This window comes from Oryzias latipes, chromosome 14 (assembly GCF_053564925.1).
Source record: "Oryzias latipes strain Hd-rR chromosome 14, Olatipes_Hd-rR_3.1".
Lineage (NCBI taxonomy): Eukaryota > Metazoa > Chordata > Actinopteri > Beloniformes > Adrianichthyidae > Oryzias > Oryzias latipes.
Window position 1 is genome coordinate 26,697,249 of NC_136250.1, and position 18,616 is coordinate 26,715,864.

At 36.7% G+C, this 18,616-nt stretch overlaps 2 protein-coding genes and 1 long non-coding RNA gene across 3 annotated transcripts; 2 read left to right on the forward strand and 1 right to left on the reverse strand.

Annotated features, from left to right (window-relative positions):
• Nucleotides 1-434: 434 nt before the first annotated feature.
• htr3b (5-hydroxytryptamine (serotonin) receptor 3B) lies at nt 435-6,965 on the forward strand. The gene is made up of 9 exons (XM_023962756.2): nt 435-621; nt 1,102-1,271; nt 1,812-1,856; nt 2,164-2,273; nt 3,171-3,340; nt 4,045-4,202; nt 5,343-5,553; nt 5,881-6,090; nt 6,325-6,965. Exons 1-9 carry the CDS (start codon nt 588-590, stop codon nt 6,588-6,590), a joined length of 1,374 nt encoding a protein of 457 aa, XP_023818524.2. The 5' UTR covers nt 435-587; the 3' UTR covers nt 6,591-6,965.
• Nucleotides 6,966-9,316: 2,351 nt separating this feature from the next.
• On the forward strand, nt 9,317-18,219 carry htr3a (5-hydroxytryptamine (serotonin) receptor 3A). Its single transcript, XM_078930820.1, has 9 exons — nt 9,317-9,522; nt 10,851-11,035; nt 12,012-12,056; nt 12,207-12,316; nt 12,401-12,570; nt 12,867-13,027; nt 13,987-14,197; nt 14,308-14,544; nt 17,524-18,219. Exons 1-9 carry the CDS (start codon nt 9,453-9,455, stop codon nt 17,832-17,834), a joined length of 1,500 nt encoding a protein of 499 aa, XP_078786946.1. The 5' UTR covers nt 9,317-9,452; the 3' UTR covers nt 17,835-18,219.
• LOC144983699 (uncharacterized) lies at nt 12,716-15,300 on the reverse strand. Its single transcript, XR_013647459.1, has 4 exons — nt 15,228-15,300; nt 14,283-14,518; nt 13,970-14,076; nt 12,716-12,907 (listed from the first exon to the last, which is right to left on the reverse strand). It is a non-coding gene; the product is annotated as an uncharacterized LOC144983699 (long non-coding RNA).
• Nucleotides 18,220-18,616: the final 397 nt, after the last annotated feature.

Below are 18,616 nucleotides of genomic sequence, written 5' to 3' on the forward strand. Positions count from 1 at the left end.
CCCTATAGAAGTAGAAAACAGTTTAAAGAACATTCTACATTCAGGTGAGGGGCTATGTGGTGTAATTATGACTTTTATTTTGAAAGTTTGGTAAAAACATAAATCAAAGCCTGTATAGAGTAAAATAGATTAAAAGAAATATTGGTAGGGTATGTAAATAGGCTTGGACTATTTTTTTTAATCAGGCAGGCTTTATGTCAATTTCAAGATTGTGACAAAATACCTACCTTTCTTTCAATAGAAAATAAAAGGACAAAAATTATTGTTATCTTATTTAGTATTATTGTTTGCAATAATATCTGTTTTCATATTCTTCGTGTTGCTGTGATTGGCAACAAGTTTATCTTTTATAGAAACCAGTGGATGTCATAGCATCATTGTCTCTAAGGTGTTTCACTATCGTTCATATCCTGTTACCCCTGTTATGGAAAATCAATACTAGTCTAACCAACATGTCTGAGAGGCAGGTTTACTGTTCCTCTCAGTTCTGCTTCTGCTGAACTTATCACTGGAAACTGCATATTTAACTATTTACAGAGAAATATTTTCATGTAAATCTTGTAGACGAGCATTCTGATATTTGCTCAATGTCTCTCATTTGGATGATGCTGCTGTTTTCAGGTAAGACATTCTTTTACATTCAGAGACGGTGGCAGTGTGTTAATCTGATCTCAAAGAAAGGATTTACTCTTTATTCCAACATTATCCACTGATTTCCACTAATAAAGGTCATTTATATTTATATTTGATATCATTTTTTTTTAATAGAGAATATGTTTTAGAGTGTTTTTTTTATCGTTTGAGTGTTAAACCAGAGCACGATTGTTGTTTTGCTTTTTTGCGTATTGGTCCAAATTAAGTGTTGATGGTAAAAAAATATTTTATGAACTAACTAAACATCTTATTTGAACAGATACGTAGAATTGTAGTGATTCACTGTGTCTACTGTTATGCACAAGACAGGTTTTAATGTTTGTACCGCATTTTTGAGGGTAAAAAAACATTTCTTTTTTTTATGTAAACAGGGAAAAATAAAAAATGTGTGCACGGTAGTCTAACTTCTTGAATTGCTGCTTGCATGTTTTCTTCCCTCCCCTTAAGTTTCAGCTCACCTGGCTGATTGTTTACCGGTAAAGCCAAAGAGATCCTCACTAAACCAGCTAACCAGAACCCTCTTAAGGAACTATGACTCTGGAGTTCGACCCGTCCACAACTGGACCAGTACCACTACCATCTACATTGACCTTATACTGCAGTCTGTTCTTGAAGTGGTGCGTCAAATTTATTGATTTGATGTTTTTGCTATTGCATGGAATGATGCACACTTTTCCTATTGCAAAAAGACATTCAAAATCATTTAAATGTATGGTGGTGAATATAATTTTCTGCGACTCAAACATTTTTATTGTCCCCTAGTATTACATTTTTTTTATTTTTATATTTCATCATTGATGCTTTAGATGCTTCTGTAGCTTAATAGATTTCAAAATAAAGAGATAACAAAACAAAATAAATATAAAACAAATATTTAGAGTTAACTTCAAGATTCTTTAGCTTTGGCTTGAGCTACATTTACTGTATATTGCATGTAAAAAGAAATGCAAAAGTAGGCAATTAAGTTTAATTTTGCAGTTTAAATAAAATTAAAATCTGGATCTTTTCAGCTTTTCAGAAGTCAGTGATGAAGAACTTTGATAATAAATTACATTTGTCTGCTGATGACAGCACAACAGTATTTTTTTTAATCACAATGGACATAAAGACATAAAGACAAATATTTGACAATATTTTAAACCTGTTTTTTCTCTCAGGATGGAAAGACTCAGAGTATAACGACCAGTATTTGGTGCAGACAGGTATGTTTGCTGTCAATGTTCACTATCATTAGTTTTTTTCCACATATGTAATAAAAAAGGGGATATACCTTTTGACCATTTTTTTTTAAATTAAAATTGACATAATGTTTAAACATTTTGGTTTAATGTATGAAAATACTGTTTTGTGTAAAACTTTTACTATTGCAAATAGCAGCTGAAGTTTGTTTTGATGTCTGTTTCGCTCTTATTTGTCTTTGCCCTTTTGTTCAACTGTTTTCAGCATTTTTGACTTTGTCATCTTCAATAATTTTCTGCATTAATTTCTAATTTTTTCCACTATTTTTAGATGTGGAGGGATGAATTTCTCGTTTGGGACCCAGAAGAGTTTGATGGCATCAATGAAATTTCCCTTTCGTCCGATGCTTTATGGGTTCCTGATGTCATCGTGAGTGAATTGTAAGAAGTTCCAGAAACGTCTTTACTCACCTAAATTTTTTTTATTTATTTTTTTACTTTGACCAGCAAGATTAAATTCACTTTGTATATTATTGACTATAGGGATACATTTTTTAAACAGATTTACTTAGACCCACTTTGACCCAAAACTGTTTTTATAGCGTTCCCAGTTGTCTTTTAATTATAATTATACTATCTTCAGTCAAAATAAAGAAAACAGTTGTTTTCTAGGACATTGTTTCTGCAGAGCCTCCTTAATTAAATAGAACTTCACCTTTTAGTTGTGGGTGGGACTGATGGCGCAGAGTAAGCCCCCTCATTTCCCATGATTCCTTTGTTTACACTCTCTCCCACTGGCTTACAGCCCCTCACGCCCCCAACCTGACATTAGCGGTGCAACAAAAAAAGAAAGTAATATTGGAGCTATTCAGCTGTACAGCTTTGAGGCAGATACTATCTCAGACAAGGAAAACAAAGACGTAGATCAATTTGTCTCTTCAAGTGGATGCATCAGAATGGAGCAAGACGCTTGTGGCCAACTAAATGTAATTTTACATCACAAATAATTCTTCATATATGTCCTCCTCGATCATCAGAAAAACATCACAAGAAGATTAGAAGTTTAGAAGATGAATGAATTATTGGCTACTTTAAATGGCAATAAAATAAAAATTCTAAATTCTTAAAACTTGAAATTTGGTTACATACAAGGCTAACCAGTGAAATATATCAGTAATTTCCAGCAAATCTGAACAAAATTAAATTAAAGTCAAATTAGAGGAAACATTTTTGTTTTTTGAATGTAGCTGCAGTCATGGGTAGTGAGGCATGATCTCAAAGTGGACTATACTAAAATTCCCTTTTCTTTCTGTTCGCATCTATTTCCTGTGTTTCCAGTGTGAAGGAGGGAAAGTCACCTCCAATTCCTTATGTTTATGTCAACTCTTCTGGCTCGGTGAAAAACTACCGGCCCATCCAGGCGGTGCTGGCGTGCAGCCTGGAGATGTATGCCTTTCCATTTGACAAGCAGAACTGCAGCCTCACCTTTCGCAGCTGGCTTCACTCAGGTGTGTTTCATATCTTGTATGTACAGTGGTCAACAAACCAAAACATCTCATTGACTAACACTATATTATTTTTTTTACTGTTTTTACCACTCAGCTTCAAATTTCAGCAAGTTAGAAAAAGCCTTTGAAGAGAAATGACAACAATTTGAATAAATAGTTTTGGTTAATTTGTTTATTAAGTTTTAGCATGTCAGATAACTTAAAATAATGTTAAAAGTTTTATCTATTGCGTGAGTGGTTTATTTTTAAAAATACATTTAAAGCACATATTCTTATTATTCTGATGAAGAATTGCATTTAGGCCTACATTTAAAGACTTTTCTATGAAAATTGGATTAACCCTTGTGCTATCTTAGATGACCCCACCCTTACATTGACGTGTTCTCCCTACCATGACAAAGGTGGATAAAGGTGGAAAGATTTCATGCAATCCATGGACACCAGTGAGGTTCACAAATCATTGAAGAAAAAAGGTTCAGAGCACTGTCTAGTGGGTCTAGATGACCCACTCCCAATGTTAAAGTGCCTAGGATAGCACAAGGGTTGCAGTAAAAAAAGAGGTGGTGTTTTCATTTAGGAAAAAACTGACCAAAATGCATAACACTTACATAAAAAACACTTAAGCTCCAAAAAAAAAATCTAATTTAGTGTGTTTTGGTTTTATACTTGCTGCCTTATGATTATAATAATGTTTGTCTCTGCAGTGAATGAAATAGATCTGGCCCTGTGGAGGAGTGCAGACGCCATCGCTAATGACAAGCGGGAGTTCATGAATGATGGAGAATGGGAGCTGCTGTCCATTCCTTCACAGTACCGGCAGATCAGTCAAGACAACACGGATTACTCACAGATCCAGTTCAACGTATGTGTCATGTCGATTCACAGTATTTATGATTCAACTGGGAGTTTTAGAAAAAGAAAGGAAGAGGAATAAAATAGCCAGATTTAGATGAATTATAAGCCATTGCAGAATTAAAGCAGCTTTGCAACAGTTGATTACTCTGCACTCATGATTAGTGTGATCGCGGTCTAAAAACCCTTTCCCAGTGACCCCCCTCCCAGCTGTGTGTTAGAATTGTAAAGGATAAAGCAATTGGCTATGACCTTCACGGATTGAGCAGCGCCGATAATTCCAAATGATGAGAATGTGGCTGCTTCTGGCAAGGAAAGAGACGGTTAGAGAGCAAAGCCAATGAACTGGGGAGGGTGAGCAACCATAATGACACTGTCTCAGTGGCTGCCTGATCAATGGACCTCTTGTTAGTTGTCGGCCAAATGCCTCCATAGCCCGTTGCAGGTGGAGATCAGGGGTTGAGAGGGCTGTTATTTATTCAGCTTAGAGAACGAGGACGTTTTGGTGACGGGACTGCTCGTGTTTCACTGAAAAAGCAAAGATTTGGATCTAATCTTTATGAAAGTTAAAATACTTGTTCAATTCAATTCAATTCGTTTTTATTTGTACAGCCCAAATTCACAACAACAGTCGTCTCGATGGGCTTCGAATCGGTAATTGAAAAAGTGAAACATGAACTCAAAAGGATCATGAATACATATAATTCAATAGGAACTTGTGTAAAATACATTTTAAAAAAGGAAACGAAAATAAAAATGTGTAATTTAGTTTAGTATGAACAGATCATTTTCACATTTTTTGAATAAACACACTGCATAAACTGAAAGTAAAAAGGCTTTTGTTTCAAGAAAAACATGTCTTATTTCCAGTCTTGCAAGAAAAATAATCTTATCGAAGAAGTTTTTCAATAGCAAAAAAAGAATCTTAATTTAAGGAAACTAATCATCTTTATTTGTTAAGCGCTGTAACACAGTAGAAAAATGGAAACAAAGTGCTATACATAAAAGCTAAACATATCAAAAAACTGTTTTCCTATATAAAATCTGAGAGTAAATAAAATCTTAAAGTTTTATTCAAACTGGAGTTTCTGCTGAAAAGCATCAAAATGAAGGTTGTCTTCTCAGTTTGTTGCTCTTGTGTTTGTTTTAGCTGTTGATCCGCCGGCGCCCCCTGCTGTATGTAGTGGGCCTCCTCATCCCCAGCATCTTTTTAATGTTGGTGGACGTGGTCAGCTTCTACCTTCCTCTGGACAGTGGCACGCGCATCGCCTTTAAGATCAGCATTCTTCTGGGATACACCGTCTTCAGAGTCAACCTCACTGATGACCTGCCTGCTTCTGCTGTCAAAACGCCGCTCATAGGTGGGAGAACTCACTTTTGCGTTGCTGATTCTTCTAAATCTACCATTTTCTAAAAACAATATTCAGAAAAACGACAAAAAACTGTAGCATTTCAGAAAACTGCAAAGCTTTTTCTTAAACTAAATTTGTTTTATTCGATTCGGATTTTGAATTTTGCTATCAGAATAACAGCAAAATCTAGAAAAACAGTGACATCACAGTAAGATGGGAGCTCAAAAAAAGTTATTTTTGAATCTAGAAAAAAAAAAGTCATGATACCAAAAGTGCCTTTGTGTTTTTATTAATAAGAAGCGTGAACCTTTTCTAATTTTAATGTATTCTTCCCAGGTGTTTTCTTCGTGGCATGTAAGGCTATGTTGATGCTCAGCCTCACTAAGTCAATTTTGGTGGTAAAACTGCTCCATCACAGTGAGAAGGAGGTCAAGCAGATGTCTTTATCCGCCTGCCTGCTGGACAAGTACGGTTCTGCTGGTCACAGCTACACTGACAGCATTTTCACTTCCATCAAAACCCTGGATCACATCAACCAGCCTGAAGGTATGAGCTAAAATGACACATCATCTGGTAGTAGAATTTGCGATATGAGGGTTTATTTCATCTTTTTTTTCAAGCTTGTTAACCAAAAACAACATGGCAAACAACAGATTTTAAAAACTGCAGATTTTCTGTGTGAAGAGCTGACAAATTCTCTTAGCATCTCTTTAAAAAAATAAAATAAATAAATAAAAGAGTTGTGACTCATTGTTTGTAATGTCTTTCCTCTCTGCACAGACTTTGATGTTGACTACTCACTGGAGGAGGATTTGTTGTCCCTTAATGAGATCCAAGAAGTCCCCTCTGGGCTGGAGCGGCTCCTCCAGGAGCTGGTCTCCCTCCGTTTGGGTTTTGCCCAGGAGGACAGCGAGTCCTTGGCTCAGTCGGAATGGCTATCCCTCTGCTTGCGGCTCGACTGCTTACTTTTTCGCTTTTATCTTTTTGTCCTTGCCTTGTATACAAGCACTTTGCTGCTCCTGTGGGCCAGCTGGAGCTTTGCTTAACCTGAAAACATGTTGACATGCAGGATTACTTTTAAATGGTACAAACAGCTTTATGTCTGCAACGCTAAATACAACCATTCTGAATTATGTTGGAAAACCTTTTTTGCAAATCCTTAAATACTGGTTGAATTTCTTTTTATTTCCAAGAACGAATATATTTTGTAAAAACTCAATATGAAATTATATCTGGATTTTACTATAACACCAGCTTGATGTGTAATCAGCCCAGTCCCATGCTTAATATTCACATACATGTGTGCTAAGACTCTGCAGCTTAAATTTGTTGTTTTCCATAGGTATGTTTTTCATTTTGAAAATCTGAAAAAAGTTGGTTTCTTTGTAAATTAAAAATATAATAAAGAAGTGAATATAAAAGCGACAGACCATCAGTCACTCTCTTTCTTTTACCATCAATAGATGCTCAAAAACCGGGGGTAAAATCCAACAGGAATAAGTCTGAAAGTCCCACAGTCACGACTGAATCAAGGACTGAGTTTGTAGGGGGAAGTGTTATGGTATGGGAATGTTTAGCTGGACTTAGGGTTTAGGATTTGCACAGAGTGAGAGGTTCCATGAACATTCCAACCAACACACCGCACCATGCATGTCCACCTGGTATGAGCCTAATTGGTCAAAAGTTCATCCTGCAAAAACAAACACAAGCTCCGAACTACCTGGAGACAAAAGAACAACACGGTGACTTTAAGAAGAAACATTCCATACAGAGTGTATCTGAAAATCTCTGTGGTAATAGATTAAGAGTTAATGTTGAATGTAAAAACTATTATATTTTTCCTTTGATTGATAGTAAGGAACACGTTCACACATTTAAAAAAAAATAGTTAAATGATCTACATTGTTTTTAAAAATTGAACAGAAAAAAATACTAAACAAAAATGTACTGAAAACAAATTCCTTCAAGACAGATAAATCTTTTAAATTGTTTTTTTTCCTGATGATAAATGTAAGAAGCTGACATGAATGAAGTTTTAAATGTAATCAAAGAGACAGAACAAAAAAGTGATTATTTAAGTCATTGCGTGAATTCCTTTATTTCTTATTACTATATTTTTATCCATTTGTGTAGCTACACACTATGATAACAAAAAATCACAAATTACATTTACGCTTAATATCTCAAATTATGTTTCCATAACAGTTTATTTCTGTTAGGTAACATCAGCCCAACAAAGGTCTGTCATGTTTCCTGGTAATAAAAATTCTAATAGCTGAAACTGTCCAGGAGACATTTCTCTGGAGAAATCAAACTGTTGTTCTGATGGTGATGATGATAGTATTTCGATTATTATCATTTATTGCCACAAAACACAGCAGTGTTTTGAGCTCAACTCTGAATACATGAATATCAGACATGCATCACAGAAAACATATAATACAAATATCTTAGAAGTTACATGTTTTAAGACTACACCATTACAATGCTAGTTTTTATGCATTTAATTGATGTTTTATGTAAATCACCATAAAACAGGATTGAGAATCCATGGAACAAGTAAAATAACATTTTCCCTGAAAACTAAACTGTTTAAGGTCTTTTTTTATAACACGTACTAAAAAAATATATGAGCACAATAAGAAATCTAGTCTAGAAAGTGATAAAATGTTGTTTTTTTTGTTTTTTTTACTGCACTTGACTCTTAATTAACTCCTGGTACTTTTTTCAGCCAAGTGATTGTTGGCTTTCTTTTGAGTGAGACTCCAAACAATGAGGTGAATTTAGTATTTTTAATGTCGGATTACTGTTAAAGAATGGGTTGCGAAACAATACTTATACAATCAGAACAATATACATATATCTATATATTTTTTTTTAATTACACAAAAACTCCACAATAAGCTGTAAAAAAACAAAAACACCACAATTCTGAGTTGTAACTTTTGTCATTTTCCACTGCAAAAAACAAACTGTTTTGTGTTATATAACTAAGATTAAATGTGTAGAGACAAATTAAAAATGTATAAATCTAGAACCAAAGCAAAGAAAAGGTAAAAAAAACAAAAAAAACAGGCGAAGCTCCACTGAACTACAGGTTTTTCAGTGTTCCAAGGGTTTATTCAAATGAGTGTCAGTATTATGAGTCATAACTCTTAGTATCGCTTTGTTATGACAAACATCTTAAAGCTAAAAACTCTTTGAAGCCTTCATTGAATTTTGAATGAAAACTACAGTAATGGGGGGGGGGGGGGGGGGGGGGTCAGTGTCCTTCTCACATCAGTAGAAAGACCAGTGAGATTCAGAGAATACCATAGGTTAATGTCTTTACACCTTTTTGTCAAACATGCACACATATGTATTAGACAGTTACATTATGGTCCCTTTTGATTGATGCTTTCTGAGGCATTTGGAAATAATCATCAAAATGCTCTGTTGATTTTAGTTCAGACCATTTACTTTTACAAGACTTTGGTTATATTTACGTACAGACATCTACAAACAACTAAAACAGTGAAAAGACGTCAATGTTTACTCAGACTTCCATCTGCAGGTGAGACGACATCCTGCCTAATAGCTTTTTAATTGACTATCACTGTCATGCCCTTCTAGTGATGTTGCATTACTTAATGAAATCATTTCTCAGATGGGAAACATGATCCACTCTCAGCAGCCCTGGGAGAGCGTCTGTGGTTTTTCCGCTCCACTTATCACAGTCAGCTGCTGCTTTACTGAACGAGGAGGAGTGGCGTCGCGGCAGATTGATGCTCCCTCTTGACCCGATTGACACTAACAAGATCTCATCGTGGATGAGGGTGAAGTGATGCATATAGTCGACGGGTGTGTTAAGGATCCCGTGGCCTTTCATCAGAGTGACTTTGAACAGAAAACAGAGGTGGACCAGAGCCATGAGACCCTCATCCGCCTGGGCATTGCTTCTTTTCATTCTGATTGATGGAGCATTAAGAGCATGCACAGGTACAGGAACTTCTGATTTTTTATTTTACTTGCAAACGTTCTGTGATGTTTTTAGCTTATTCTAGATATAAAAGCATCTTCACTTTTAAATTAAAGTTCTTTATGAAAGCTTTTCAACCACTAAGCAAGTGGCATTATTGGATCATTTCAGTTGAGTCGGCAGCATGTATTTTGTGTCAACATTTATCAGAGTAACATAAATGTCTTGCTTGTTTGTAGATTACCAGACTAAAAAAACAGCACTGCTTTTAATAGACCTGTTCCAATAACACGCTTCAGTTTAAGATGCTGATAAGGCTTAAGTGCTTGATGCGATAAAGTCAAAAAGAGCAGAATTGAACAACTAAAAACGAAGACATTTTATTAGGTTAAGACAAATAAAACATTTGGAGCTTTCAGAGGATTGCCACCAAGAACGTGGGCATTTTTTTTTAAAATCAAGATTTTATTCTGAGCTGCAAACATTGAATTAAGATCAAGTTTTTAAGAGCTGGGTATTTAAATCAACTGTAGCCCGACTCATGGGAAGAAATCTTTATGTAACAAAAATAAAAAGGTGCAATAAAATATTCTACAAAATGTTTCTATCCCTTCCTGCATATATTGCAAATGAAATCCAGGAAATTCACCAAACCGCCCTAAATGTCGATCATAACTCCGGACCTGATTTCACTGCTTATGGTAATTTAAGGCTATTGGTTTCTCTTAGAAAGCAAAGAACTTAATTTGACCGTAGGACAGACTTTACTCCAGTTTCGGCAACTAGTAACAGATTCTCTGAAACTGAACAAAAATGTTATAAGATGTCTACAGATGTTGGCTATGAAGGCTACAATGGGATTATTAAGTTGCAATGCCTCAAACACAGAAAACTTCTATTTCTACGATCGTCACCTTAGAAATTTTGAAGCCATTATTAACATTTTCAAAAAAATATTTGTGGGATTGTTTGAAAATGATAACATCATTACAGTGAACTGATCCAGACTGGACAGACAATAGAAGCATCTTTATGCGTTTGGATGTTTTGTATTTTAGTTGCTGAGGTCTGCTTTTGCTGTTGTGATTTGTGTTGTTTATTGGTTGGTTTTCCAAACTTTGTGTGCTACATGTCAAATTTCAATAACATAATTTGGAAAAACAGAAAATAAAGACATTTGATGACATTTTTACATGAATATGCACTAGTTTTGAAAATCCAATCAGAAGACCAAAGTCTGTCAATTCTTCATGTAGTTGAACCTTCTTTAACAAAATAATGACCCACTCTTTTGCTTATGAATAAAGTATGTCAAAGCAAACGCTTAACCCCTTTTGTGTCTTTTCAGCAAAAAAACTGGGCAGCAGCAGCAGCAGCAGCAGCAGCAGCAGCGGACGGTTTGCCAACGCTACTTTGGTGCGTCTGTCTGAGTTTCTGAGTTCAGGATATAAGAAAGGCGTGAGGCCGGTAAAGGACTGGAGGACGTCCACCATCGTTGCTATAGACCTCATGGTTTACTCCATTCTCAACGTGGTGAGTTGGAACTCATGCATGTCTTTAATCAGTGCTGGTGGTTGCACACTAGCTTTACACATTTGCATCTTTGATGTCATTTTGTAACTAGAGCGTTTTAGTCTTTATTTAATGTAATTCTGTAAAACTGCGGTTTATATAAACTGGAGTTTGGACTGAATTGAAAAAGGGTTTTGGACTTTGGCTGTTTTTGAACTTTGCATATATAGTGAATTATCGTTGCACCTATGTGTATTTATTTGATCAGTTCTAAATAAACACATACCTTAATAAATACGTAATCTAAGCTCACCATGTTTCGCATCTATGCTGGCAAAATAGTACTTTTGTGTTTGAAAAACTTTAACCCTTAGCAGTCTTTGTCCTCACATGTGAGTTTTCCAATAGCATCTTACATTGGTTTCAGCTATAGACAGTTTACATTCACAAATTTAGCGTAAAGATTTTAAAGAGTTTCTATTTTGAAACCTTTGGTTAAAGCCCAACATAAAAAGAGCTATGACACATTTTTATGACACCCTTTGAATAAACCTTTAGAACATTGAATAAGCTGTAGTTCAGTGATTTATTTAGACAATTTTCACATCGTTTTGAATTTGTCTTGGTTTTGATTTAAGCTTTATACATTTTTAGTTTGTCTCATCATGTTTGATCTTTGTTAGACAACATAAAAATATTTCAATCCAAATTGACAAGTGAGATTTTTGGGCAGTTTCAGTTTCTTTGTGGAATCGTGTTATGAAAGGAAAACTATAATTATATATATATATATATATATATAAAAAAAACAAGAATCTGGGGTTTTGACTAAATATTAACAGAGCAAATTGTGAAGCCAAAAACTTTAAAAAGACCCCGGACTTCTAAGGGTTAATGGTTATTTATTCAATGACCAGACCAGCCACCAGCAACCTGATATCTTGCATCAAATTATGTGTTTTCAGTGACTCTGATTTCTTCATGTTTTCCTCTAAAGGATGAGAAGAACCAGGTTTTGACAACATACGTGTGGTACAGACAAGTAAGAAGGATGAGCGATTCAGATATTCATATGATGAGCAATTTGTCATTTTGTCGATCTAAATAGTAGCGACATTCCTCAATAAAACATTGATGCATTACCTCTTTTTTACATTTTTCAAGCACCTTTCTTTGATGTTGATTATTGCAGTCGTGGACGGATGAATTCCTGGTGTGGAATCCGGAGGATTTTGAGGAAGTCAAACAAGTTTCTCTTCCCACAGCTAACGTGTGGGTCCCCGACATCCTCATCAACGAGTTGTAAGAGTAATTGTTAATGGTTTGTGAGCCTTTCGCTTTGTTCCTCCCAGCATCGCTGTTGTCACTTGTGTCTGTTATCTCCAGCGTGGATGTGGGGAAGTCTCCAGACATCCCTTACGTCTATGTCACACACGATGGGCTGGTGCGAAACTACAAGCCCATCCAAGTTGTCACAGCCTGCACTCTCAATATCTACAACTTCCCGTTTGATGTCCAGAAATGCAGCCTCACCTTCCAAAGCTGGCTGCATACCAGTAAGGAGGTCTTTATTAACTGAATTAGTGGCTCAGGAGATGCTTTTGTTGTTTAAAAATGAGCACAGTTAAAGGTAAAATTGTACCACAAGTGATTGGAATTTATGCGTTTGCAACACAAAAAGGCAAGTTAGGAGAAAGCTACCTGTAATTGATGTGTTTCACGCAGCTCCTCTAAGTCCAGAGCAGAGCAGCTGGTTTGCTGCCCCACGCTGGGATCTGTGCTCACAGAGCAGGGTTGTTAGGTGAGGGTTGATGTGTTTCATGCCGGCTCAGATGTGTTGTTCCATTTGTAGTTGATGACATAAACATCACTCTGATGCGAAGCCCTGAGAAGCTGAGGGACGACAAGAGTGTCTTCATGAACCAAGGGGAGTGGGAGCTCCTCCACATCCTGTCCAAGTACAAAATCTTCAGTGTGGACAATGACGACTATTATGCAGAGATGAAGTTCCATGTAAGCTTATGAATTTCTGAACATTGAACCTTATTGCAGTCTCATTTTTAAATGTATTTGGCTTAAATTAGATTTTGCACAGGTATTTTTGTTTTTACATAACACCAAAAATGACAACAGATGATGCTGATACTTTCCCTCATAGATTTTAATTATCTATAGCAGGAGTCTGTAACCTAAAATGCTAATATGAGCCATTTGTGTCAGTTTCCTACCAAGCAAAATGCTACCAAGTCCCACGTTATTGTTTAGAAAACACTTTGTTTCTGTGTCCATTACGATACTAATTCCAAAATGCTTTCAAATATTTACAATCATTGAATCATCAAACAGTGTTACATACTATTTTAATGTAAAAAACTTTATAAAACTTATTTTCCTTTCAAATACCATGGTTCCTTTCAAAATAAAATCCACCCCGTGTCAAATAGGATCCTCCTAATGTTTCAAAGTCAAGTCAAACATCATTTTTACTATTAGTATTACTTTGGCATATCATCATCCTATGTCTTCTTATACTTCTAAATTTATACACGACAACATTGGTGCAAATTCCTTTTTTTCTGTGCAATTTCATACATGTAAATGCTATTCTATACTTTAAGATCTTTGCCTCTGAACAGCAACCAGATTCTGTTGTGCAGCAGAAGGTAGGAATATGTGCTGTAAGCTTATTCTAATAACATTATCATAATTTAGCTCATATTGCTTTAAAAACCCAGTCCTCAATCATATTTTTAGCTTTTTTCTTGAAAGCCAAGGAACCGCCATGGAGGGATAAAAGAGCTGAATGTCGCTTCAGAACCGTGTTCTTTTCCCACATCGACTCATTTGGGTTCAAAAACAGTTTGTGTATCCATTTAAAGGCACTAAAATGAAAGCCTCCACAAAGAATTATCAATCTTTGCTTTTGTTGTGGACATATTTTTTCAAAAACCATACCTGGCTTTTCTTTTTAGGTGGTGATCCGGCGGCGGCCATTGTTTTACACCGTGAATCTGCTTCTGCCCAGCATCTTCTTGATGGTGATGGACGTTGTTGGCTTCTATCTGCCGCCAGACAGCGGAGAAAGAGTTTCCTTTAAGATCACTTTGCTGTTAGGCTACTCGGTCTTCCTCATTATTGTGTCTGACACTCTGCCTGCCACAGCCATAGGAACGCCACTGATAGGTAGTCGACCATTCAGAGAAGATTTTCTTTAAAGCATATATAGACATTTTTCATCAAAAATAATCACATTTTAATGTATACAAACCTAGTATTACTTCCCCGTCCTGCAGGCGTGTACTTTGTGGTCTGCATGGCCCTGCTGGTGATCAGCCTGACGGAAACGGTTCTGATTGTGCGCCTGGTTCACAAGCAGGACCTGCAGCCGCCGGTTCCCCATTGGGTGAAGTACCTGGTTCTGGAAAGAGCTCCTGTCCTTTTCTGCATCCGCAAGAAGCACCGCCTCTGTTCCAGACTGTCCTCCCAGGCCTCAGACCTGGAGCACTACAAGGAAAACAACTATGGGACAGGTAAGGTACATAGGAGAGTTTTAGTCAAGTGAAAGAATAAAGCGGTTAGAAAAAAGGAGGCGTTTCCATTCAGTTATTTTATTAGACAACTTTCTCATTGACTGGATGTTTTGTTTGTATTATTAAATAACATGAAAAAACTAAACATTTTACTTGCATGGGATAAATACCCATTGAAAAAGTCAAAAGGAAAAAAAGTGAAAACAAATAAATACAAAAAAAAGAAATTGGTCAAAAGGTAACATGAACTTTTTATTATGTTATTTTAGTTTATGCCAAACCTGTTATATAAAGAGGAAAAGATTTTTTTTTTATTAATATATTACATATTTGAGTGTTTTAAATAACATCTCCTCTTGGGACAGTTTAAAGTCAATAATTTAATGAAAGCATTTGAAAAAGAAAATAAATTCATGTTTTTGTTCCAAAATATAAAGTTTTTTTTTTTTTTTACTTTTTAGATCTTTGAGACAGTTTAAAGACGCACTTCGATGAAATTGTGGAAAATGTTCATTGTTTTTAACATGTTCTTGTGGCATTTGTCTGACGATGTCGGGTTCGAGGCTTGATGAGCATGAAGGACCTAAAATGCAGAGATGGGAGGCACACGGTTCCAAGTCCAGAGGTTTATTAACAAACACAATGTGCTGCTAAGCAGGAAAACAAAACAAAACAAAACTTACTGTAGGTTAACCAGGTAAACAGACAAACAGGGCAGAAGACGGTCAGGGAAAAGACAGTCTGGACCGGGGGCCTGTTTCAGAAAGGAGGTTAAGTGTAAACTCTGAGTGCATTAACCCTGAAATCAGGGAAACCCTGGGTTTTCCGTTTCAGAATGGGAGGTTTGTTAAACCAGAGAAAGCAGAGTAAGTCAAACCCGTTTCTGAAAGAGAGGTAACTTCTACTCGGAGTCCGTATCCATGGTTACTTATGCTGTGAACCTAACCTGGTCGGGAGCAGGTTTTATTCTCCAAACTCAAAGTTTATGCCGGTCCCCTCCCCTTTTTAAAGACGAAGCGGTATTTTTCGCTTTAACCTTCATTGCCCAAATGTCCGTCACACAGAGACGGTCTAAGTGACAAGAATGGCTTGTTCTTTTTTGGAGGACCCAATAGACGAGGAGGCTGCATTAATTTGTAGAGAATTACATTTACGAGGATTTTGAGAAGACTCGATTTTTTTTTTTTCACTTTTAGCTGCTGCCATGTTCTTTTAATTCCTGCAGGATTGCATCTACATGAAAATGAAATCAGGGACATTGAATTAGATTAATGTAACAATTACTTTTTGGAAACACAATTTGCTAGCACTGCTTACTTTCTTAATCCCATATAAACCTATACCACTTGATCAATACAAGGGTAGTGTTGCAGCGTGTGTGTGCTGAGCGGGGTGCGAGCCACGAGAGAGAAGGGGAGGGGCGATTGCAGGTGCAGATGGGTGCTTGGTATATATTGTGTATTCGGAGGACGGAGCACTTAGTTAAATAAAGAGAAGGTGTCATTCCCAGAATAACTGTTTTGGAGTCATTCTTAATCCGCTCTGGAGGTTGAGGGTTTCGAACGGGAAGTGAACCCCGAAGGAGAATTCCCTTCGGCCCTGAAGGAAATCTCCCCTGCGCTTCTGACCACGGTCGGAAAGACGAGAGAAAAGAAAGGAGAAGTCTTCGCGCAGCGAAAGGTTCAACAGTAGACAAAAATTCACTGTTAAAAACACAATTGCATGTATTAATATTAAACTGACCAATGTTTGCAAGAGGGGAAGGTTAACAAGAAAGTCCTTTAACATTACCGACATTAAATGCATTTCCCCCCAGATTGGTTCTGTACACTATGCAGCATTTCATGCATTTACACCAGGAATAACACTTCAAAAGTACTCCTAAATATCCCCATTTTTTATTTCACACCGTACGCTATTTAAAAAATTATTACAGTCAATATTTTATGACAATGATTTAAATGCAAACTTAGGCATTAACTTGAGCAGCTATGTTTTCCCACGCTAACTGTCTCTGTTTTGCAGATGCAGCGGTGTTGCTTTTCTTCCGGAATATGTGCTCATATTCACTGTAACTCTGCAGCAGCACGTCAAGTTCAGCTGGCGAAAAATACGCAGACCTCTTTTTTTCACGGTTGCCATGGTGACTCGTGATATCTGCGCTCCATTGATAATGGCTTCTTATAGTCGCGGTGCTCACGCTCACCTCCGAATCAGTCCACTCAGAGTTGATTGATCTAACTCGGATCAGCTTCTCTGAAACAGAAAACTCAGAGTTGTTAATCTCCCGATTGACCAACTCGGAGTTCAAGTTCAACCTCAGAGTTGGTTGAACCTCCTTTCTGAAACAGGCCCCAGCACAAGACAAGACTCAAATACAAACAGAACTGACAAGACACAGGTGAAAACGATCAGGAGAGATTTGGACCAGGGAAGTAAAACTCAAAACCATGACATGCAGGAAACCTTTAAAAATAAAACAGGAAACAGAACTCAAACATGACAGAAACAAAACTTACAACTGAGGCAAGAAACTCAAACCATGACGGACGATGGGGGACATCAAAAAAAAAAAAAAAAATAATAATTGTAATTAATAATTACAATTAAGCTCAAAATTGCAATTTTGAGCTTAATTGTTTATTCTAATTGTTGTGAATCAGGAAGATACTTACTTTAAAATTCTGATCTCATCCACCTGTAAATGATGATGGGGAGTGGCGGTGGGGTTGTTCTGTGCCAACAGTTTAGCCACAACTCAGAAACCAATTTCCAATCTGCAGAAGCTATGTCTTAGAAAATGACACTTATGTATTTTAGTTAAAAATGGTAAAACCATAATCAAAAGACCATTGGGAATATTCAAAAAAGGATCAGTGTGGGTCATGCATGAACATGAACATTTGTTAGAATCATCCTGGCCTTTGCCCAGTGAATGAAAGTGTATGCAATTCATCCAAATGTCATCTTGTCCTGCAGCCCAGTGCACCCTCCACCATACCTGTGAGATGGGCCAAAGGCACAGCCAGCAGGAACGAGATGTTGGGATGCTTGGATTGCGTCCCCCCTCATCCAGGGACATCAACCCACCGGTCATGGACAACATCCTGCAGGAGGTGACGGCAATACGCGGCTTCCTGGAGAAGAGGGACAGGTGCCGGGAAATTGCCAAGGAATGGCTCCAAGTCGGCTACGTGTTGGACGTGCTGCTGTTCAGAGTCTACTTGGTGGCCATTGTGGCCTACAGCATCACACTGGGCACCTTGTGGTCAGTTTGGCAGGTCGCCTGAGCGTTGCTGCTTTACTGATGTGAATGTAAACTCAGTGGATGTCGCATTGCTTGAGTTAGTGGCTCTATCCGCTACAAAGCAGTGGGAAATAAAGGGGTCCTCAAAAAGTAATTTAACTGGCTAAACGTCTACAGTATGAGGGCTCTATTGGCTTTCAGTGGCAGGTTTGATGTGATGACATTGCTTTGGGCATTTATGTTTTACGCCAGATCACATACGTAGAGGGTCTGCGGCACTAAAGTACAATGGAGATGCTTCTAGGGGTTTAATGGAAATCGTCGGTTAAAGACAAATGATGTTATTACATCCAGATAAAACATATATGGATAATTTTAAAGTTTGTATTGAAATAAAAAAAATCTAAGATTTATTCATCTTCATCTAACCAGGTCAAACCCATTGAGATCAGCACACGTCACAAAGAAGAATAACAATAATATAATAAACGTATACGGTTGGAATTTGAATTCTAAATTTAAAATTAAAGAAAAAAAAGTGACATAAACGTGAAAAAATATCAGAAAAAAGGTTGGTGCCATAAAACAAAAGTAAAACATTATGAAAAAAAAACACTAAAATATACAGTACAGCTTTCACATACTATCCTCTTGGTCAGTTATTTGGAAAAATATTTGGAAATTAAATATAAATGAAAAAATATCAAAATGTTATGGAATTGGTGATACTGGGAGACATTTAAGTGTTAATATCTTTATGTGTAATGCTCTATATGCACAACTTGGAAGTAAATATATAATGTAGTGCAAAAATATTTTTGGCTC

Bases quoted from the DNA above. Each gene is read 5' to 3' on its own strand.
- htr3a (XM_078930820.1), top strand. From the start codon at position 9,453: ATGAGACCCTCATCCGCCTGGGCATTGCTTCTTTTCATTCTGATTGAT. The intron at 11,036-12,011 runs GTGAGTTGGAAC...TTTCCTCTAAAG, and splicing joins TTTACTCCATTCTCAACGTG to GATGAGAAGAACCAGGTTTT. The intron at 12,317-12,400 runs GTAAGAGTAATT...TGTTATCTCCAG, and splicing joins GACATCCTCATCAACGAGTT to CGTGGATGTGGGGAAGTCTC.
- htr3b (XM_023962756.2), top strand. From the start codon at position 588: ATGTCTCTCATTTGGATGATGCTGCTGTTTTCAG. The intron at 1,272-1,811 runs GTGCGTCAAATT...TTTTTCTCTCAG, and splicing joins TGCAGTCTGTTCTTGAAGTG to GATGGAAAGACTCAGAGTAT. The intron at 4,203-5,342 runs GTATGTGTCATG...TGTTTGTTTTAG, and splicing joins ACTCACAGATCCAGTTCAAC to CTGTTGATCCGCCGGCGCCC.